We start from the raw sequence: 16,686 nt of genomic DNA, 5'->3' as shown, positions 1-16,686 counted from the left end.
AAAGGTTCATTAACTGATTCTTAAGAATTTCATTTTATATGAGGCGGATGCAGTTCATACTAACTTCAGACTTCTTTATCTCGGTGATTTGAACTGAATGGATTGACGGAAAGGTACCCTCTGGCAAACTTCAAATCAATTTATCAGGATCAAGAATTCAATATTTGAACTCTCGAGATTGCTGGTTAAAAATGTTTAGAATCTCTAAAAGAAAATCGTTTAACCCTTTAAGTGCCACGGTCCTTTTTTCTAAGTCTTTTAAGAAAATTTTAAAGGCTTATATCTCCGGATCTAGAAGGAGTTAGAAGCTCGTTTACAGCTCGGTGAATTGCTTAGAGTCTCCTCGTTCGATGTAGGAAGGCGGGGTGGGCGGCGGCTAAAGGAGGGGGTGGTAGGTTAGGGGAATAAAAGCAGCAGGCCCGCTGCGTGGACCTGGCTGAATCTGAATGACTTAATTGTGCCCAGTGGTAAAACTTCAAATGAATTCGCTAGAGAACAGAATAAAGTAAAACAGGACCAAATTTGGAGCTTTTTGGATCGCTTTTCATATATTGTTATTTATGAAAGTACTGGACTGTTTATCTGTAAACAAAACACGCACATCATGTAAGAGAAAGCTTATCATTTCGAAGAGATTTGCTGAAGATATCTGTTTTAATAGTATAGTGATTCGGCAATATCAGGACCTGATGGAAACTGGTTTTAGTGGAGAAATGGTGGCGTTTCATATTGGCTTTTTACTGATACTGTTTGCAAATAGAATTGCGGTAAGTACTGATTTTTTAAGCTTCAGAATTTAGAACAAGCTTTGATTTTATTCTATTTTGATTAAAAGACCATTTTCTATTTTCAGACTTGATTATCGCTTGACAATATTGGGACTTTAGCTGGGGAAAATGTTGTCATAAAATTATGTTTAAAATTTTAGTGTCATCAGAACATTAATCCAGATTTTGATAGACACAGAAAAGATGTGACCTTATCACGTAAAAGTGCCGCACAATTCTTGACATCACGAAGCGGTCGTGTGCGAAGAAGTAGCTACTTAGGAGAGGAATGCTGTCAGGAGGAACGGGCTTGTTCTTTGGAAGAAATGGAGGAGTCGCACGAGCATAGTGGATTTTCCAAACCGATACCGCATATTGTTAATTGGTTGAGGTAATCAATTTTGTTCTGCTTTTTGTTTTTGAGGCGTAGTGGTATGGTGGTTATCGTGCTTGACTTCTGTGTAGGAGGCCCGAGTTCGATACCCACTGTGGCACTACGATTCACTTGGCAAGTGAATGCTCCTTCCCCCGGGTCAAACCATGCCATGTGAGGGGAATTGGGTACCATAACTCTGATACAAAAGTATGGGTAGATATTCAAGACATTGTGGTGTGCTGAGACACTTAAGAGGTGCTACACCTGCGAGGACATCTGTTCTCCCGTGTAGTTCGAGTTTCGAGGTATACACCATGGCTCGGCAGCTCGCATCTGCAGGGTTGCAATGTCTGCCTGCGCTGTGATTCCTACTCCATCGTGGGTAGGACCCATTCCGATGCATCGGAGGGCATCTGTCTGTCTGTCTATCTTTGTTTTTGAACCCTAAGTGGCACACACCTTACCAGTGAGTAAGAAAGTCGAGATTTAAGTTAGCCACAAGTGGTATCACGGCCTTTAAATAGACAAAAATGAATTATATTTTTTAGTCAAACCTGCAGTTGATTTATTCAGCAAATTTAGTTCGCCTTCGGGCATCGACTAGTTATTTTTTTATTTAGGAAAAGACCTAACTGCAAATACTATTATTGTGATGATGCATCTTCGAGAGATCCGACATATGTATGCAACACCATACCAAATTGTCCCGATGGAGAAGATGAAAAAGATTGCGCATTCTCAACGTACAAAGATCACAGGTCTGATGTTTCAAATAATGTGAGGGGTAAGTAAAATCGTTTCCGTAAGCATAAAGTTTTTAAGCATATTGACGTTCAAATTTTGCAAAAAATAAGCAAAATGCTAAGCATAGCTCGAAAAATAGTATCTATGAGATTTGGCTGTAGGCAAGGAATATTTTGAAAATGACAATCGCACAAAATTAGACGGTTTGAAAAAATGTAAGGATATGACCAAGCATAATTTGAAGGTGAAAATGAAATTTTGCTAAGCATAATGATCCCCCAGCCCAGATTTCTCATATGATTATAAAGTAAAATTAGTGTATTTCACTCCATATATACATTGGCGCAGTAGTAAAGTGGTTATCAATCTTGACTTCCGTTCAGGAGGTCAGGGTTCGATTCCCATTTGGTGCTGTAATTCACTTGGCAAGTGAAAGTACCTTTGCCCGGGCCAACCCATGCCATGTGAGGGGACTTGGGAGGACACAGACTTAAGAAGCCTGTCGTTGACTGTGCTAGGTATCGATTCCAAAATATATAACGGATAGGGTGAAAGTGCGTTAGCCGTGTTCCCTAGTGGTTCATGCCGGATTAACGCACTCGATCCGAAAACTGCATGTCAGTGTCTCACAAAATAGCAGGCAGTATAAACATCAACGTAAGACGGTTCTAATGAGACAACTTTTAGACCGCTCAATATAGAACCGGACATCCCCTGCAAGGAGAAGCCAGTCATCATATATCAATGCATCCATCATATATAAAACATCGAATTTAATCAAATTATATTGAAAATATAAGCTTACAGTTTTTCCTGGGCAAAAAAAGCTTATGATGACATAATTAAAATATTTGAGCCCTCGTAACTTTTGACAAGATAAATTTAAGGTAATTTTTACAGTCCCTCTATAAGTTTAATTTTCCTATATTTACTTTTTCAGGATGGCGTAATGGATATGATTTAGTTCTTGGTTTGATACGAATTAGATATTACTTATCGGATCGGATCGTATGGGATCCTTACAATGAGCGAATGGATGACAGAGAATTTTACAGCGTACAAAGGGCTGATTGGGTAAAACAGAACGGATTTCCACCCAAAATAGACAAGCGCACATCTTCTTACAATTTGGTAGGATTGAATGATAAAACTGCAGACTTGATTTTCAAAGCCCTCGGATGCACTGGACACAATGATATACCAAAATACGGTGTTCGTGAAAACTCGTTTGGTGATTGGTTGGTTCATCTCAAGTGTGATAGCTCAGCAAGCAAACTCAAAGATTGCAAGTACAGTTTGATAAAGTCAAAAGGACAGGCTGTCAATGTTGCCATCTGCTTCAAACCAAGTACATTAGAATTAAGAAATGGTGTGTATTTAAACTTCTTTGTTTTTTTGGGAGGGGGTAGTAGTTCAGTGAGCATCAATATTAACTGCCGACTGTGATTCGATTCCCAGTGCTGTGACTCACTTGACAAGTGAATGCCTCTTCTCCCAGAAAAGCTCATGCTCATTTACAAATTTAGTGAAACACACACAAGAACTATTTTTCTATAGAAGTGGTGGGACTCAATACTTTTTTTCGGGACACCCTGTATAGAAAGAAAGTTCTTGTGTGTGTTTCACTAAATTTGCAATGTTTATCAAAGTTTCTCTGTGTCATATTAATTTTTAAGAATAATTTTTACAAAAAACAATTCTCAATAACTTAACATCATGAAAATTGTAAAGAAAGTTTATTCTTTTTAATCATAATGACTGTCGTAAAAACAATTATTGTTATACAGGGTGTCCCTAATTAAAGTATCGAGTCGAAACACAACTATGAGTAGAAAGTTTTATGTGCGTGTTCACAAAATTGTATTTTAAGCTCTCCCTCTTTTTTCTTTGTCATTACGATTAATTTATACGTTGTAACTACCTTTTGTAATAAGCCTGTGTGATGGAGAACGTTCTTATATTTTAGCGATAACACACACAAACTTTTCTACTCAATCGCATGTTCAAACTCGATACTTTAATTAGGGACACCCTGTATATTTTCTTACATTTTGTTAAACACACGCAACAACCTTCTACTCAGAATCATGTTCGAACTCAATACTTTTTTTCCGGACACCCTGTAGAAGTGGTACGACAAGGTGCGACTAGATACTTTTTTTCGGGACACCCTGTACATCGTGAATGAGGTGAAAATACACTGGCCTTGTTCCCAAGTGCTTCACTCCGAATTAACGTGCTTTATTCAAAATCTATGTACAGTGTATCGCTAGCTATACCATCATAGAGTTGAAGGGTTCTAACGAGATGACTTCTAGACTGCTCAATACAGGAGCGTGATTGGACATCCTCTAAAGGAGACCAACCATCAGCTTCCTCGTCACCACGGGGTAGAATTAAAGCAAACAACGAGGATGTATTCATAATGGTGCACTCGCTCAATAAACCTTGTGAAATTGTACAAAATAAATCCACCTTCAACTTATTCTCCCTTGTGTGACGTGTTCGTTTATGAAAGACAGGAACAATCTTTTGCCACCAGAAGGTAGTGTGTATTTTATAGACCCATCCAATGAATCGAATATTTCAACCCAACATCTAACTCTTCTTTTTATTCAGACGTAATCAACAAAGAGTGGACCCTTCCAAAATTGGCTTGCATTCAAAGTCATAATAGCCGAAAAATTAAAAACATTCCAACAATCCAGGCATGTCAACTTCAATGTGAAGCGCAAACGTATTGCAATTCATTTGAATATAACAAACGAACCCTTTTATGTCAATTATCAAAAGAGACATCTACAACTGTTTCAAAATATTACGGTCAACCCTGTTATGTAGATAAAGATCATTGGTTATATTCTGAAAAAGTGAAACAAGGTCAGTACTCTTCAATCTTGTTAATATTTGTTAGCTAGACCGTGGATGCTACCCTGGTGTTCAATTTCAGATTTACAGTGTATCGTGAGCACGAATGAGGTTTTACTTTTTTTCCCGGGGCCCGGGGGCCGGGGCTAAGTTTGCAAGATGACGGGTATGTTCGAGCAAAACTTCGAAAATCGACCCTTAGTGGCACTGAGAATATTTTGTTCATTTATTGACGTCTTTGCCACCCTTAGAAAGATAATCAACCCAAAATCTTCAAATTTCAACAAGAATTCATGACACTTTGGTTTGAGGGAGTCGATTTTTGATTTTGGTAATTTTGGCGTTTTAATGGTTTTTAAACCCCTTTAAGGCCCTCTTTAAGACTCTTTCGAGGGTGTGAAAAAGGGATGTGGCCATGGCGTCCTAAAGATTTAGAACGCCATGGATGTGGCTCGTACATACCCAGATACCATTTTTCCTAAGTACACCTCCCGGGCTTCCTTTAAACAACCACAAGACACGTTCTGTCGTTACTGGCCTGTGAATTGTCAGCACCTACATTGGACTTAAAAGAAGGTGAAAAGAGTATCTAAAAAGTGGTCCGTTTATCTTCACCCATCCTATTTCTTTTTGCTTGAACCCGTATTTTTTATTGGTTATAATTGCACTTTCCTTTCACTTATTATAGTGACAAGACGATCAAGTGGTGTTTATGGTGCAGCTTTCATCACTGGGAAACCAATTTGTTACAACAAAGCAATGACAAGGAACGAAGCTCAAGTCATTTGCAATAAAGTGAAAGATTTTGATCATGTGGGTGTTCCTTTCAATGCAAACGACCTAATAGATGTGACCACTGTTGGTCATGTTTTATCTGATATCCAATGCAACAAACAAGATATCCGTCTTTCTGCCTGTCGATCTGGATTCTCGAAAAATTGCGCCAACGTAGCCGGTGTGGCGTGTCTCAAAAAATATGCTTTTGATTTGGAATGTAATGGATGTAAACTCAAAGCGATGGATGAATTCGTCATCAGTACCAGACAAAAGCCTTGGACTTCTAAAGAAACAAATGTGCTCTGTATGCAAAAATACGGCGTCCCATACGGTAGACACAAGGAGATATCTGTTAAAGGAACATTAACAAAATGCTTGATAAGTGACGTCAGATGTAAAGTCACTGAACACGACCTTCGAAGATGTGCTTATCAATTCTCGACAAAGTGCCCTCTAAAACCTTTTTACCATATCGAAGTCGAATGTCTCACATCTAAATCCACAGATTTAATTGAAATAATCAAAATAGTTGATACAAGTACAGGGCACCGTAAAACACAGTATGATTCAGTAATCAAGGCTTTGTCAAGGTTAGAATCTAAATACGGTCATTGGAATTGTACAAAAGATTCCACAGGGAAGGGCATCAATGAATATTGTGCTACAAAGTCTACACTAGAACGCTTGGGGAATTTGTTAAAGCCAAGGCAAAAGAAATTAGTGATTCCTTTAAAGACAAATTATGCTTCAAGTGTCATGTTGCTTGATAAAAGATCAAAGGAACGATTTTCCGATTTGAGAAAACAAATCAACGAACTAGCTGTTCGAACAACAAAATATCAAATTTCTCTGCAAGGACATTTTCAGAATTTGAGCTCCTTCCAGAGAAACAAAATTGAACTAAAATTAAACAAGCGTTTATTGCCGTGGGAAGTCACGCTTAAAATACTTTTCGAAAGTAAAGTCAACACCCTTGAAGTACAATTGGATGAGTTAAAGAAAATGGCTAAAGAAGTCAATGAAAAGGAACTTGCTGAATCAGCGATCGATACTGTACTTTCTATAGTTTCATCGCTTTTCAGTTTTGTCGATGTGTTTTCCGGAGATAGCAAAGCTAGCATAGCGATCTCGGCAACAAAGGCTTCTCTTGACCTGTTTTCGAAAGCAAAACAAAGCGCCAATAAAATTTCTCAAATTAAGGCAGATTCGAAACGCATACGTTACTTCTCCGGTGAAATGGAAAAACTAACAAAGATTTTGACAAAATTCGAAAAGAATTGGGTCAGTAAAAACCAGAAACTTGATCGAGCTCGTGTATTTCTTTTTAACATTAAAGCAAACAAAGAGAATTACGACGAAACTTCAGCTTCATATTTTTTGAACGAGTTTAGCACCATGGGGCGACCAATCAGCGCCATTGATCTTAATGAACTCAGTATTATACTAGATAACATAGTCGGAGGACTCTGTGATATCATCACTGGATCAACATCAAGCTACGCAGCGAGTGCTGTTCATTCTGAATCGGAACAAGGGCTTTGTGCTGAGTCAAAGAAAAGTATCGGCGCAGTTATCAAGGTGATGGAATCAATCAACGGAAATGGTGTTGCAATGTCCGATGCTTTGGTTAATCTGGCTGAACTGAAACTTCAACAATCCAGTGCTCACCAATTGTCTGAGATCTTGAAGGGAGATTTAAAACACCATCTGCATGTTCAGCTTAGTCAAGTGCTTTCCATAATCCTAACCAAGATACAGAAAAGAGATTTGATCGATGAAGCCTGCAATAAAATCACATATCTAAATGAAGGCCAGGAGCAAAACTTCTGCACCAATTTGAAAATAAACCCTGATAGAGAAAGTGATTTGGATTTATTAATGGGATATGAGGTCCGAGACAAGACAATCAATCCAGATCAGCGCAAAGTGTTGATACCAGTCAGCGCTTCGATGTTTCCAAATCAAATCAATGGAACAATCGACATCAACGAACTACTACAGAAGAAAAAAAACAGTGAATGGAAAACCTCTGGTGAAATCTTATTCCAAATTCCTGGAGAAGGTTGGATGGCAGAAAATGGTAAGTTTGTAACTTAAATCGAAATTAAATATTTCATTTTGAAATGTTCCTATGAAAAACCAGTTGCTATCAAGGCTGAATATTCTTGGAATTACTGAAGATGTCACCTAATTTCAAAGGCATCCCACATCAAGACTTTTTTCTTACCCGATATATGGGTAGTGCGGGCTATTTAAGAATGACCCATTCGCTCTCTTAGGGCCTCCTAGTTAAAACTTTAAAGCAGATAAAGGTTCTGATACTTGGTTTCAAATGTTTGAATGTTGCCATTGTTAAAGGGGGCCCCCCCAGCGGTTTGCGTGAATGCGTGAATGGGCTTTTTTGGTCGCGTGAATGCGTGAAAATTGAAAAAAAATTGCGTGAATGCGTGAATTAAAAAAACTTGCGTGAACGTGAAAATCCATTTTCTATTGCGTGAATGCGTGAATCTACCCTGTTTTTTACGTGAACTCGGGGAATTTCCCTTTTCACCCAGTTTGCAGAACGTGGCACGTTTGTTCGAGATTTTGAGTGCAGCACTCGCCAAAAGTCGAGTGCAAGTACATATTTTTTCTTTTATAAGCATAACGTTTATAAGCATATGCAGGCTCAGTTTTTGGTCACTAAACAATGGCTCTATTGTTTGAGAACAATAGAATGTTAAGCATGATGCGAGCCTGATGTAGGGGCAGACACTTGCTTATAAAAAAAAAAAACATGTATAGTTTAGTCAGGCCTCACCACAAATTTTTAATTCAAAGAAATATTTAATACCCATGATGCAGACTTTTGAGAACCTCATTTCTTGGCAAAATCAGTCTGAAATGGAGTCGTATTTAAGCACATCAGAGTGTGAAAATAGAAATTTTCCCCTGTCGGCGCAAACCATGGTTGCGCCTCCCTTAGTCACTATGTTTTCGGCCCCTCCACGTTAGGAAATCAAGACGCGAGCCCTGATTAAAACTATTCTTTTTAAAATTTTTGTTTGCTCGCTTCGCTCGCAACAAATGTTCATCCTTTTACCTCATTCTGCAAACTATCAAGCGATCGTACCTCGCCTCTTAACGAATTTAGACTACATTCTTTTTCAATGGTGTTAAAGATAGCATTTTTAGCCAACCGCGAGGTGACAGAAATGCAAAAAATTTCCTCTCTGCGCAAACCATGGTTGCGCCTCCTTACCCCTTAGCTAAGCATTATGGTGTCACCCTGGAGTTTCTTTGACCTATTTATGATAATGATTAACCCTATTCGGACTAGGGGGGGGGGCTCTTTCTGTTCGGAGGTCAAACTATTGCTAATAGCTCCTGAAATAATAGAGCTTTTGCCGTGAAATTTTCTGTAAATTCCTAACTTTTATTTAGCTTCAAAATAAAAAAAAATTTGACACCTAAATATTTTCACACCTTGAGCATGATGACATTTCTGACAGTAAGGTGCCACAAAAATTGACACTTTTCCAATACAAATTTATTTTCATTGTCAAATATATCGTTTAAACCGTAATTTATCTAATATTTAGGATAAAATAAGCATTTTAAACTCAGGCAACTTTTTTCTAAAGCCTTTGTTAGAAAACAATAGCTATTTATAAGAACAAAGGAAATTTTCGTTTTTTGCTCACTTTGGGCATGATGAGTGACGTCATCAAAATTTTTTTTTGTAAAAAGTTACCTTACGTCACAAGGATCTTGTGTGCCAAATTTCATCGAAAAAGACCCACTAGATAAAAAGTTAAGGGGTGGTACAGGAAAAGCCCCCCCCCCCCTAGTTCCGAACCGCCCCTAAAAGCGTAGGTTGAATTGGGTTAAGATATTTTTTGTACAAAAATTCGCCTGCGGCGCATATTTTTTCACTTACTATCGCGTTACCTTAACTGGAGAAGTTTCACCTTTTCTAAACGACAGTGACATGTTAGAAGAATAAAATATTTTGCGTGATGGCATGTGATTAAAGTTAAAAACTTACGTAGCGCTTTAAGCTAATGTGCTTATAGTTAGGTGTACAGGAAAAAATCACTACTGAGTTAAGTTTTTCTCAAGTGCATGACCAGATCCGGTCGAAAAATCTCGAGTGTAGCAGCCTTGCCATTTTGGTTCCGCTGGGGCGCCTCGTATACGAGGGCCTTCTACCATTTATAGTAGATTGCAATGTCTAACGTCTGCCCCACTCTCGACTACTTAACAAAAACAAACGACTTCTCTGATAATTCAGACTCTGCAAACTGGCTTTTCACCCAAATGTGTAGAAATGTTTGACAATTTCCCCGATTTTTCCGAAAATTTCCCCGATTTCACAAAAAATCGGGTTTGCGTGAATTTCGAGAAAAACTTGCGTGAATGCGTGAATTGCGAAATTTTTTTGCGTGAATGCGTGAATTTAGGGTCCGCTGGGGGGGCCTCTTAAAGGTTCTACTAGACTAGAGTCTACTTCTGACTGAACTTTGCTTCCTGATGATTTTAATAGCGCTAGGGAAGTAGACTAGAGGATTTCACCATCTTGAATTTTTTCATATTCGTTTTCAAAAATTATAAGAAAACAACAAAACAATGAAATATATTATAAAACGCCATCAAAATTTATGAAACTATAATAAAAACATGTAAATACCTCCAAAATTTGAAAAAGAATCGGTCTATTGGTCATGGTTTTCTGTGTGTTTTTCTCCGAAAATGGACTAGATCTAGTGGCATGGATCTGCTACCACCCAAAGCAAAGCCAAAAAATAGAGCTTGTCTAATTACACTGGGCCTCATATCAGGGCCATCCAGTCTATCGAAAAGTTATAAGTGTCCCCCGGGCTAAGGTTCTACGAGCTATAAGGAGCAGTTTAAAAGTGTCGGATTGGTAATAATAACAAATGCTGATACTTTCCATTCATTAGGTTGGATTGAGAAGGGTGACCAAGGACCTTTCTTCATTAAACGCTTTGAAATCTTTCTACCACCGCAACATCCGAAAGGCTCTGGCTACAAAGCACCATTTCAAGTTGAATCCAAAATCGAAATGCTGAAAAACACTGTCAATGGGAAAGAGTATACATTCGATGATTCAACAATCTTCAGTTTTAAGTATCAAGATAACATAAATCCACTCTTTTGTAAAGAAAGTCAGAGATTTCGTCCGTACCACACTTGCCCTGGTGATAAAGAATACTCTGTGTGTGTTTCACAGGAAGGAGTGTTACCAGGGCCTTTCTACCCGACTACTGAATCAACATGGAAGATCTCTGTTCGAAGCAAATACGAATTACCCAAAGTATTTTCTGCATCATCGTTCCACCTTTACGCACGAATAGAGATTTGGTCAAGTAGCAAGCGAGATCATCTAGGAAAGGTAGTTTTATTCATTCAAAAAACAAACTCTATTATAGGAAGTTTAACCTTTTCTTTCAGTTACATTTTTACCACTACTACCAATTGGGAGTGTTGGCCGAAAGTTTTTACTCATACATATTCATAAAAAATATCCCATTAATCCCCTTCACGTCACCCCGACTGACTTAAACGCTCTCACCAAGTCCTGAAAGAGGGATTTTCAAATCTTAGTAATTTGAGTTAAGGACAACTTTTAAAGAGGTTTATTTTATTTTAGCTGAGAGGAAGTAAGAGGCGAAAGAGGGACAGGCTAGCGAACGGACCAAGTTGCTGCCCACAAAATCAGTATTACGACATCAAGGTAGAGGTGAAGGCTGCGGCTGAAAATCCATGCAAACCGTGTCCGTCTGGTACGCCAAGAATCGGTGGATATTTTTGTGAGAATTGCCCACCGGGTATGGAGCCAGGCCAAGATGTATACGGTTGCGTTCCATGTCGTCCGGGTACCTACAAAAAGAAATCGGGACCTTTAAAATGTTTGTGAATCTTAACCACATTACAACGTACAGTATGAAAGACAGTATTGAATTATCAATTAAGTGCAGCAATAATAGCTGTTAATTACTTTGATTGCTATGACGCATAATCAAAAAAGAAAAAAAAAAGACGGGGGTAATTTGGGACAGAAATATTTTAGACGATACGCATCAGCCTAACTTTGATAAAGAAATTTTTTTCACAAAAAAACAGCTTTATCACATACCACGTCTTAAGTTAGAACGATGTTATCGTCCGTCACACATATCGTAAATGTGGGAAAATAAGTATAGGTTTGCAGCCGATAATGACAGTGGGAGTTAAAAGAGAATTTGTCGCAGAAGAGTTTTGAAGACTGCTAACTCTACCGGCTGTAAACTCGCTTCGACAGCAAAAACCGGTCGCGAATTTCTATAAGTCCTTTAGACTAAAGCATAGCATTGCTGCGAGCATAGTCACGTGATATTGTCTTTATAGTCGTAAATTTTTGCCTAGTCAGACAATACGGTGGATTCTTTATCACACTAAAAAATCGAAATGACGTCATAACGTAAGAAAAAGGTGATTCGGTCATGACATCAGACAAACCATTATGGGCCTCACGAAATAAAGATATAACAATATTAACGCTATTACGCGACCTTGGAATAAAAGGGTTCTATTTGACATTTTCTTTGATTTTGTTAAAATCGTTTTGAAAAAATTGGATGAGAAATAACCTGGTTCCACATTGTTGTTAACCTAAAAACCATGCTTTTCTGAAAGATTGTGTCCTACAACTACAAAAAAATCAATTTAAATGTTTTTACATTCATTTCCCCTGTTTTTATTAAGCAATGATTTTTCGGATAGAACCTTTTTATTTTTAATTTTCCCAAAATTGCTAGAATAAAAAGGTTCTATTGTCAATTTTTCTTAATTTCTTAAGGGTAGTTCGTACCATACGTCTTATATTCAATTCTTTGGTCATTTCCACCAAGGACACATCTAAAGAAATGCATACAAGTGCAGTGAAAGTGAAATTTGGGTGTTTTTTAATTATTCTGCTAAATAGAACCTTTTTATCCAAATTAAATAGAACCTTTTTATTTTTGTTGCTTCTTACTGGGAGAAGATTGCACGATTGACAAAATAACATCTAAAAGGTTCTATTTGCCTGATAGAACCTTTTTCTTCCAACGAAAAAGTCAAAATTGGGGATAGAACCTATTTATCTTCTTAATTTTGAGAAACTGAAAAAAGTAAACAGTAAAAGGAGTTGACAAAATGTTTCTCTATGCCCTCAAGATTTCATTTATGCATAAAACTCAAAAAGTTGAAATTTTACGATAGAATCCTTTTATTCTAAGGTCGCGATTACTATTATTATTCATATCGGACATTCAAACAACGTTTTTTTGTAGCATCAACCAAGTCTTTTCTCTTCAATGCAATCTCTTCAACAAATTTTTAGCACCTTGCGAGCGGGCCGCAAATGACCAAAAAGTGTTTTTTTCTGACGTTATCTTAGTCTCTTCGCTTCAATGCAACAACTTCAATCCAATTCACGCAAAGGTTGTTTTAGAGCCAATTAAATTTCCCACTAACGATTTTAATTAGATTGCCAATATTTTCAGGTCTAGACAGACAGTACTTTTTACTGTGAGTATCAGATGGGATGGAGCATGTTGCATTGTACCAACGCGAAAAAAACTTCTCGTGTCCCCAAGCTTTTAATACGTTGCAAAGATTTTTAAGTTTATAAGTTGTTAGAAAACCCCCACACATTTTGCCTTAAAAACTTGGGTCCATTTCAAAAAAATGCCGACGTCATCAAATTTTGAAGGGCAAGAAAGAAAATTTTTCTGAAAAGTGAAGATAACTGAAAGTTGGAAAAACCCATTAAATCTAAAGTCCATAATCATCCAGGAAAATAAGTTTGCCGATGGGGGGGGGGGGGGCTCAGGCTCAGGCTCAGGCTCAGGCTAGATAGGGTTAACAAGGATTCCAAGATTTGATTTTGTAAAACAATTTATATACTTTCATAATATTTTCATAATATTTTCATAATAAACTATACTATGTAACATTACAAAAATATATTACAAGCCAAATATATCAACTTATCCCAGCATTCATTGAATTGGTCAGTTGGAACTTGGTTTGACGCAAAACCCACATGATAACTGACACATTTTGTTAAAGTCACTTTCTTTCATACAATAATCTTTAAAACCGAACATTTTGATCATCAAATCGCATTTTGCTTTCGTGCTCGTGTCTTTACATTTGGGATCTAAGATCAAAGATAGAGCTATGATTTTGAGAATGTTTCACTGGATTATTCAGTCGGTAAACTCGATTTTCAATTCTTATTGTACTTTCTTTACTGCTCATTTCTATTCGAGATTTCATCCCCATTAGCTTAAAAGTTTACAACAGGTCACCAGATGTCTGTATAGAAACCCAAATGAGCTCAAAATAATCATCCAAAAATAGTTAGTCTTACCATAAGCCAGGGTTTTCTGAGTTTTTCTGACAGACATTGGACAGACATTTTAAAAGCTTAAAAAATAACAGCAAATATGATCCCTACTACCTGGTTTAGGTGTTGGCATTGGTGTGGTTGGTTTGACGCAAAACCCGCATGATAAGCGACACATTTTGTTAAAGTCACTTTCTTTCATACAATAATCTTTAAAACCGAACATTTTGATCATCAAATCGCATTTTGCTTTCGTGCTCGTGTCTTTGCATTCTTTTTGCTCCGTACCTGAAACGAGATAAAAATCGCTGCTATTAGAATTATGTCGGTGTTTTTTACACTTTTGGCAAAAACGTGACATTAAATTTTCTAAAAAACGGTTTTTCTTGAATAAAATGAATTTGAACGAGCATTTTGGGATGAAATCTTTCAAAAAGGTGTAACGCACGAGCATAGAACTTTTAGTTTTCGTCCCAGGAGCGAAGAAGGATCCAATATTCCAAAATATTAGATTTTAAGAATTTTGGAATTATGAGAGTTAGATGGCTCTTGAATTGATTCTGATGGTCTGAACATGTTACATGATCTCTATATTTTATGAAATAATGATGAAGAGCACTTTTGGATCCAAAATTCCATCCGAAAAACACCTCTGAACTTGAACAATTATAAAAGATGCATTTCATCGTTAAAATGGACTGATCACAATCTAAAACTAATCAAAAGTCACTTCCACTTAACTTTAAAACATTCTTAGATACCAAAAGGTGCGGTTTCGCGAGTGTTTTGGGATTAAAAATTTCATTTTAAAGTGGTGAAAGTACCCCAACCCACCCCAACCCCAACTTGTCTTAAAATGGAATTATTAATCCTTCGGGGCTCTATCTGAGCTTATTTTAGGTCATTAACGTAACGACATATTATGCATAACGTAAAAAATCAGTTTAGAGCATTGTAGGATATCTCATTCCAGACTAAGACGCTCATTTCGGATAAGGCAAAGTATGTTACTTTCAATGAAGGATTGGATAATCCTTAGATGCTCTATTCTAGTGGAAAATCTTATTTTCGTGTTCTTAAAAGCCCAAACCTTCCAAATAGTTTAATTTGAACTACTTGATATCAAATAAACATACTACAATCCTCAGTTTAAAAAGGCTTGAACTCAATGAAAAATTAGGAATAGCTGATCCCAAACTGCTCCCAGCTGGAAGATTTTTTATTTAAGAATAGAAAATACATAAATGCTCCATCCTGCCAAATTTCAGTTCTAAAGCCCCATTAGATCAAAAGTTATTGCTCATGGAATCTATAATCCATTTTCATTGTGGAATCGTTTAATCCTAACGTGCTCCTAACTTTAAGAGGTTACAAGTACTGGTTTAGTTTCTCTAGAAGGCTCGGGAAAAATGGAATGGAATCTTCAATCCTTAGACGATTCCCCTGATATTATATTAAGAAAAGGTGCATTTTGTATTTATTTTAAAACCTGTTTAAAAAAACTTCACGTTTTTGCCAAAAGTGTAAAAAACACCGACTTATGGATGTGGATTTCAGATTCTTTTGTTTACAGGTCGAAAATCTATCTATTTCCACTTTTCATAGCCGACAACGATTTTTAGGAAATCTTTCTAGTAAGCAGAGATTCCCAACAGGTCTGTAGATGAAAACATAGTCATTATAAAAAACTATGATGAGAACGTAAAGTAAAATGAAAAAAAATATCCAAACCCACTCACCAAACACACAAAAAGCCAGGATAACCAAAAATACCTTCATTTTGATGATTCAAAACTCTGCAGACCGGGTGTGAAACATCCAAAAGTTTTTGATGAAAAAAGTAGCAGTTATTTGTAATACTAATGTATATTTTATATGACTTTTGAAGCAATCAGGCGGGGAACCAAAATTTATCTAAATATAGAGAAGGAGAGTTAAATAGGCTTCTTTTTTATTAGAACAATTTCATGGAACAATGAGGTTCCCAAAAAATAATATCGTTCAAAAATGAAACTGTGGAATGGCCGAGTTGTAAGTAATACAGATCACCCGAAGATAAAAACAGTCAGGTAAGAAGGCTCAAAATCTCAAGAAAAAGAAGAATGTATGCCATATCACAAAAATTTATTTGTTCTTATGAAATTGTAAAAACCTGTTCTCCATTGTTGACTCTCAAAAAATATTTTACGTGCCACATGATACCGTAATGATAAAAATGATGAAGGCGGTAGGTAAAGATTTTGATAAGCTGTACAAATAAATTTGAAAAATATTTTAGGATAGAGAAATTATTACATCATATCTTGAAAATTAATAAGGCCTTTGAACTCGTCTGAGTTTGGACACTATCACTTTCAAAGTTTTGCTCGGTAGTATAAAACTTAGGAGCCATTAAGAACAGTATTGCAAGGAAAATGTAACACCTAACAGCTGTGGAGTTACAGACACACAGCATACGTTGCCAGTCGGATAGTTTTTAACACCAGCAACATTTCCTGCGCATATGACGTCCTTATTGCCATAACAACAAACGTGTGGTGTATTATTAGCCATATTGAAAGGGGTTTTTCTTGTAAAGTATCGGCTTTCTTTTTCATTGTCCAATCGAGAAGTCCCCAACGTGGAGTAAATCAAATTAAGCAGCAGTAGTAGAGGGAAAAGGAAGGTAACCATTGCAACACTTTCGAGAAAAGGGGTATACAGTATTAACATATAAGGGAGTGGTCAGAAACTATCTACTAGGGGTGAGTGGAGGATTTCAAAAAACCCAAAAAATA

The 16,686-nt window shown here is 37.0% G+C and overlaps 2 protein-coding genes across 2 annotated transcripts; one reads left to right on the top strand and one right to left on the bottom strand.

Moving 5' to 3' along the window:
- Positions 1–662: 662 nt before the first annotated feature.
- LOC136817379 (uncharacterized) lies at positions 663–11,556 on the top strand. The gene is made up of 8 exons (XM_067073718.1): positions 663–767; positions 929–1,158; positions 1,764–1,927; positions 2,828–3,256; positions 4,507–4,767; positions 5,444–7,612; positions 10,476–10,927; positions 11,186–11,556. The coding sequence occupies exons 1-8, from the start codon at positions 690–692 to the stop codon at positions 11,450–11,452; spliced, it is 4,050 nt and encodes a 1,349-aa protein (XP_066929819.1). The 5' UTR covers positions 663–689; the 3' UTR covers positions 11,453–11,556.
- Positions 11,557–13,437: 1,881 nt separating this feature from the next.
- LOC136817219 (uncharacterized) lies at positions 13,438–15,748 on the bottom strand. Its single transcript, XM_067073558.1, has 3 exons — positions 15,649–15,748; positions 14,024–14,197; positions 13,438–13,720 (listed from the first exon to the last, which is right to left on the bottom strand). Exons 1-3 carry the CDS (start codon positions 15,686–15,688, stop codon positions 13,572–13,574), a joined length of 363 nt encoding a protein of 120 aa, XP_066929659.1. The 5' UTR covers positions 15,689–15,748; the 3' UTR covers positions 13,438–13,571.
- Between the last annotated feature and the right edge of the window lie 938 nt (positions 15,749–16,686).

The sequence above is a fragment of the Clytia hemisphaerica genome, unplaced genomic scaffold, assembly GCF_902728285.1.
Source record: "Clytia hemisphaerica strain Z4C2 unplaced genomic scaffold, Clytia hemisphaerica genome assembly, whole genome shotgun sequence".
Classification (NCBI taxonomy): Eukaryota; Metazoa; Cnidaria; class Hydrozoa; order Leptothecata; family Clytiidae; genus Clytia; species Clytia hemisphaerica.
The sequence above is the reverse complement of the archived record's forward strand: the minus strand, read 5'-3'. Positions and strand labels throughout refer to the sequence as shown.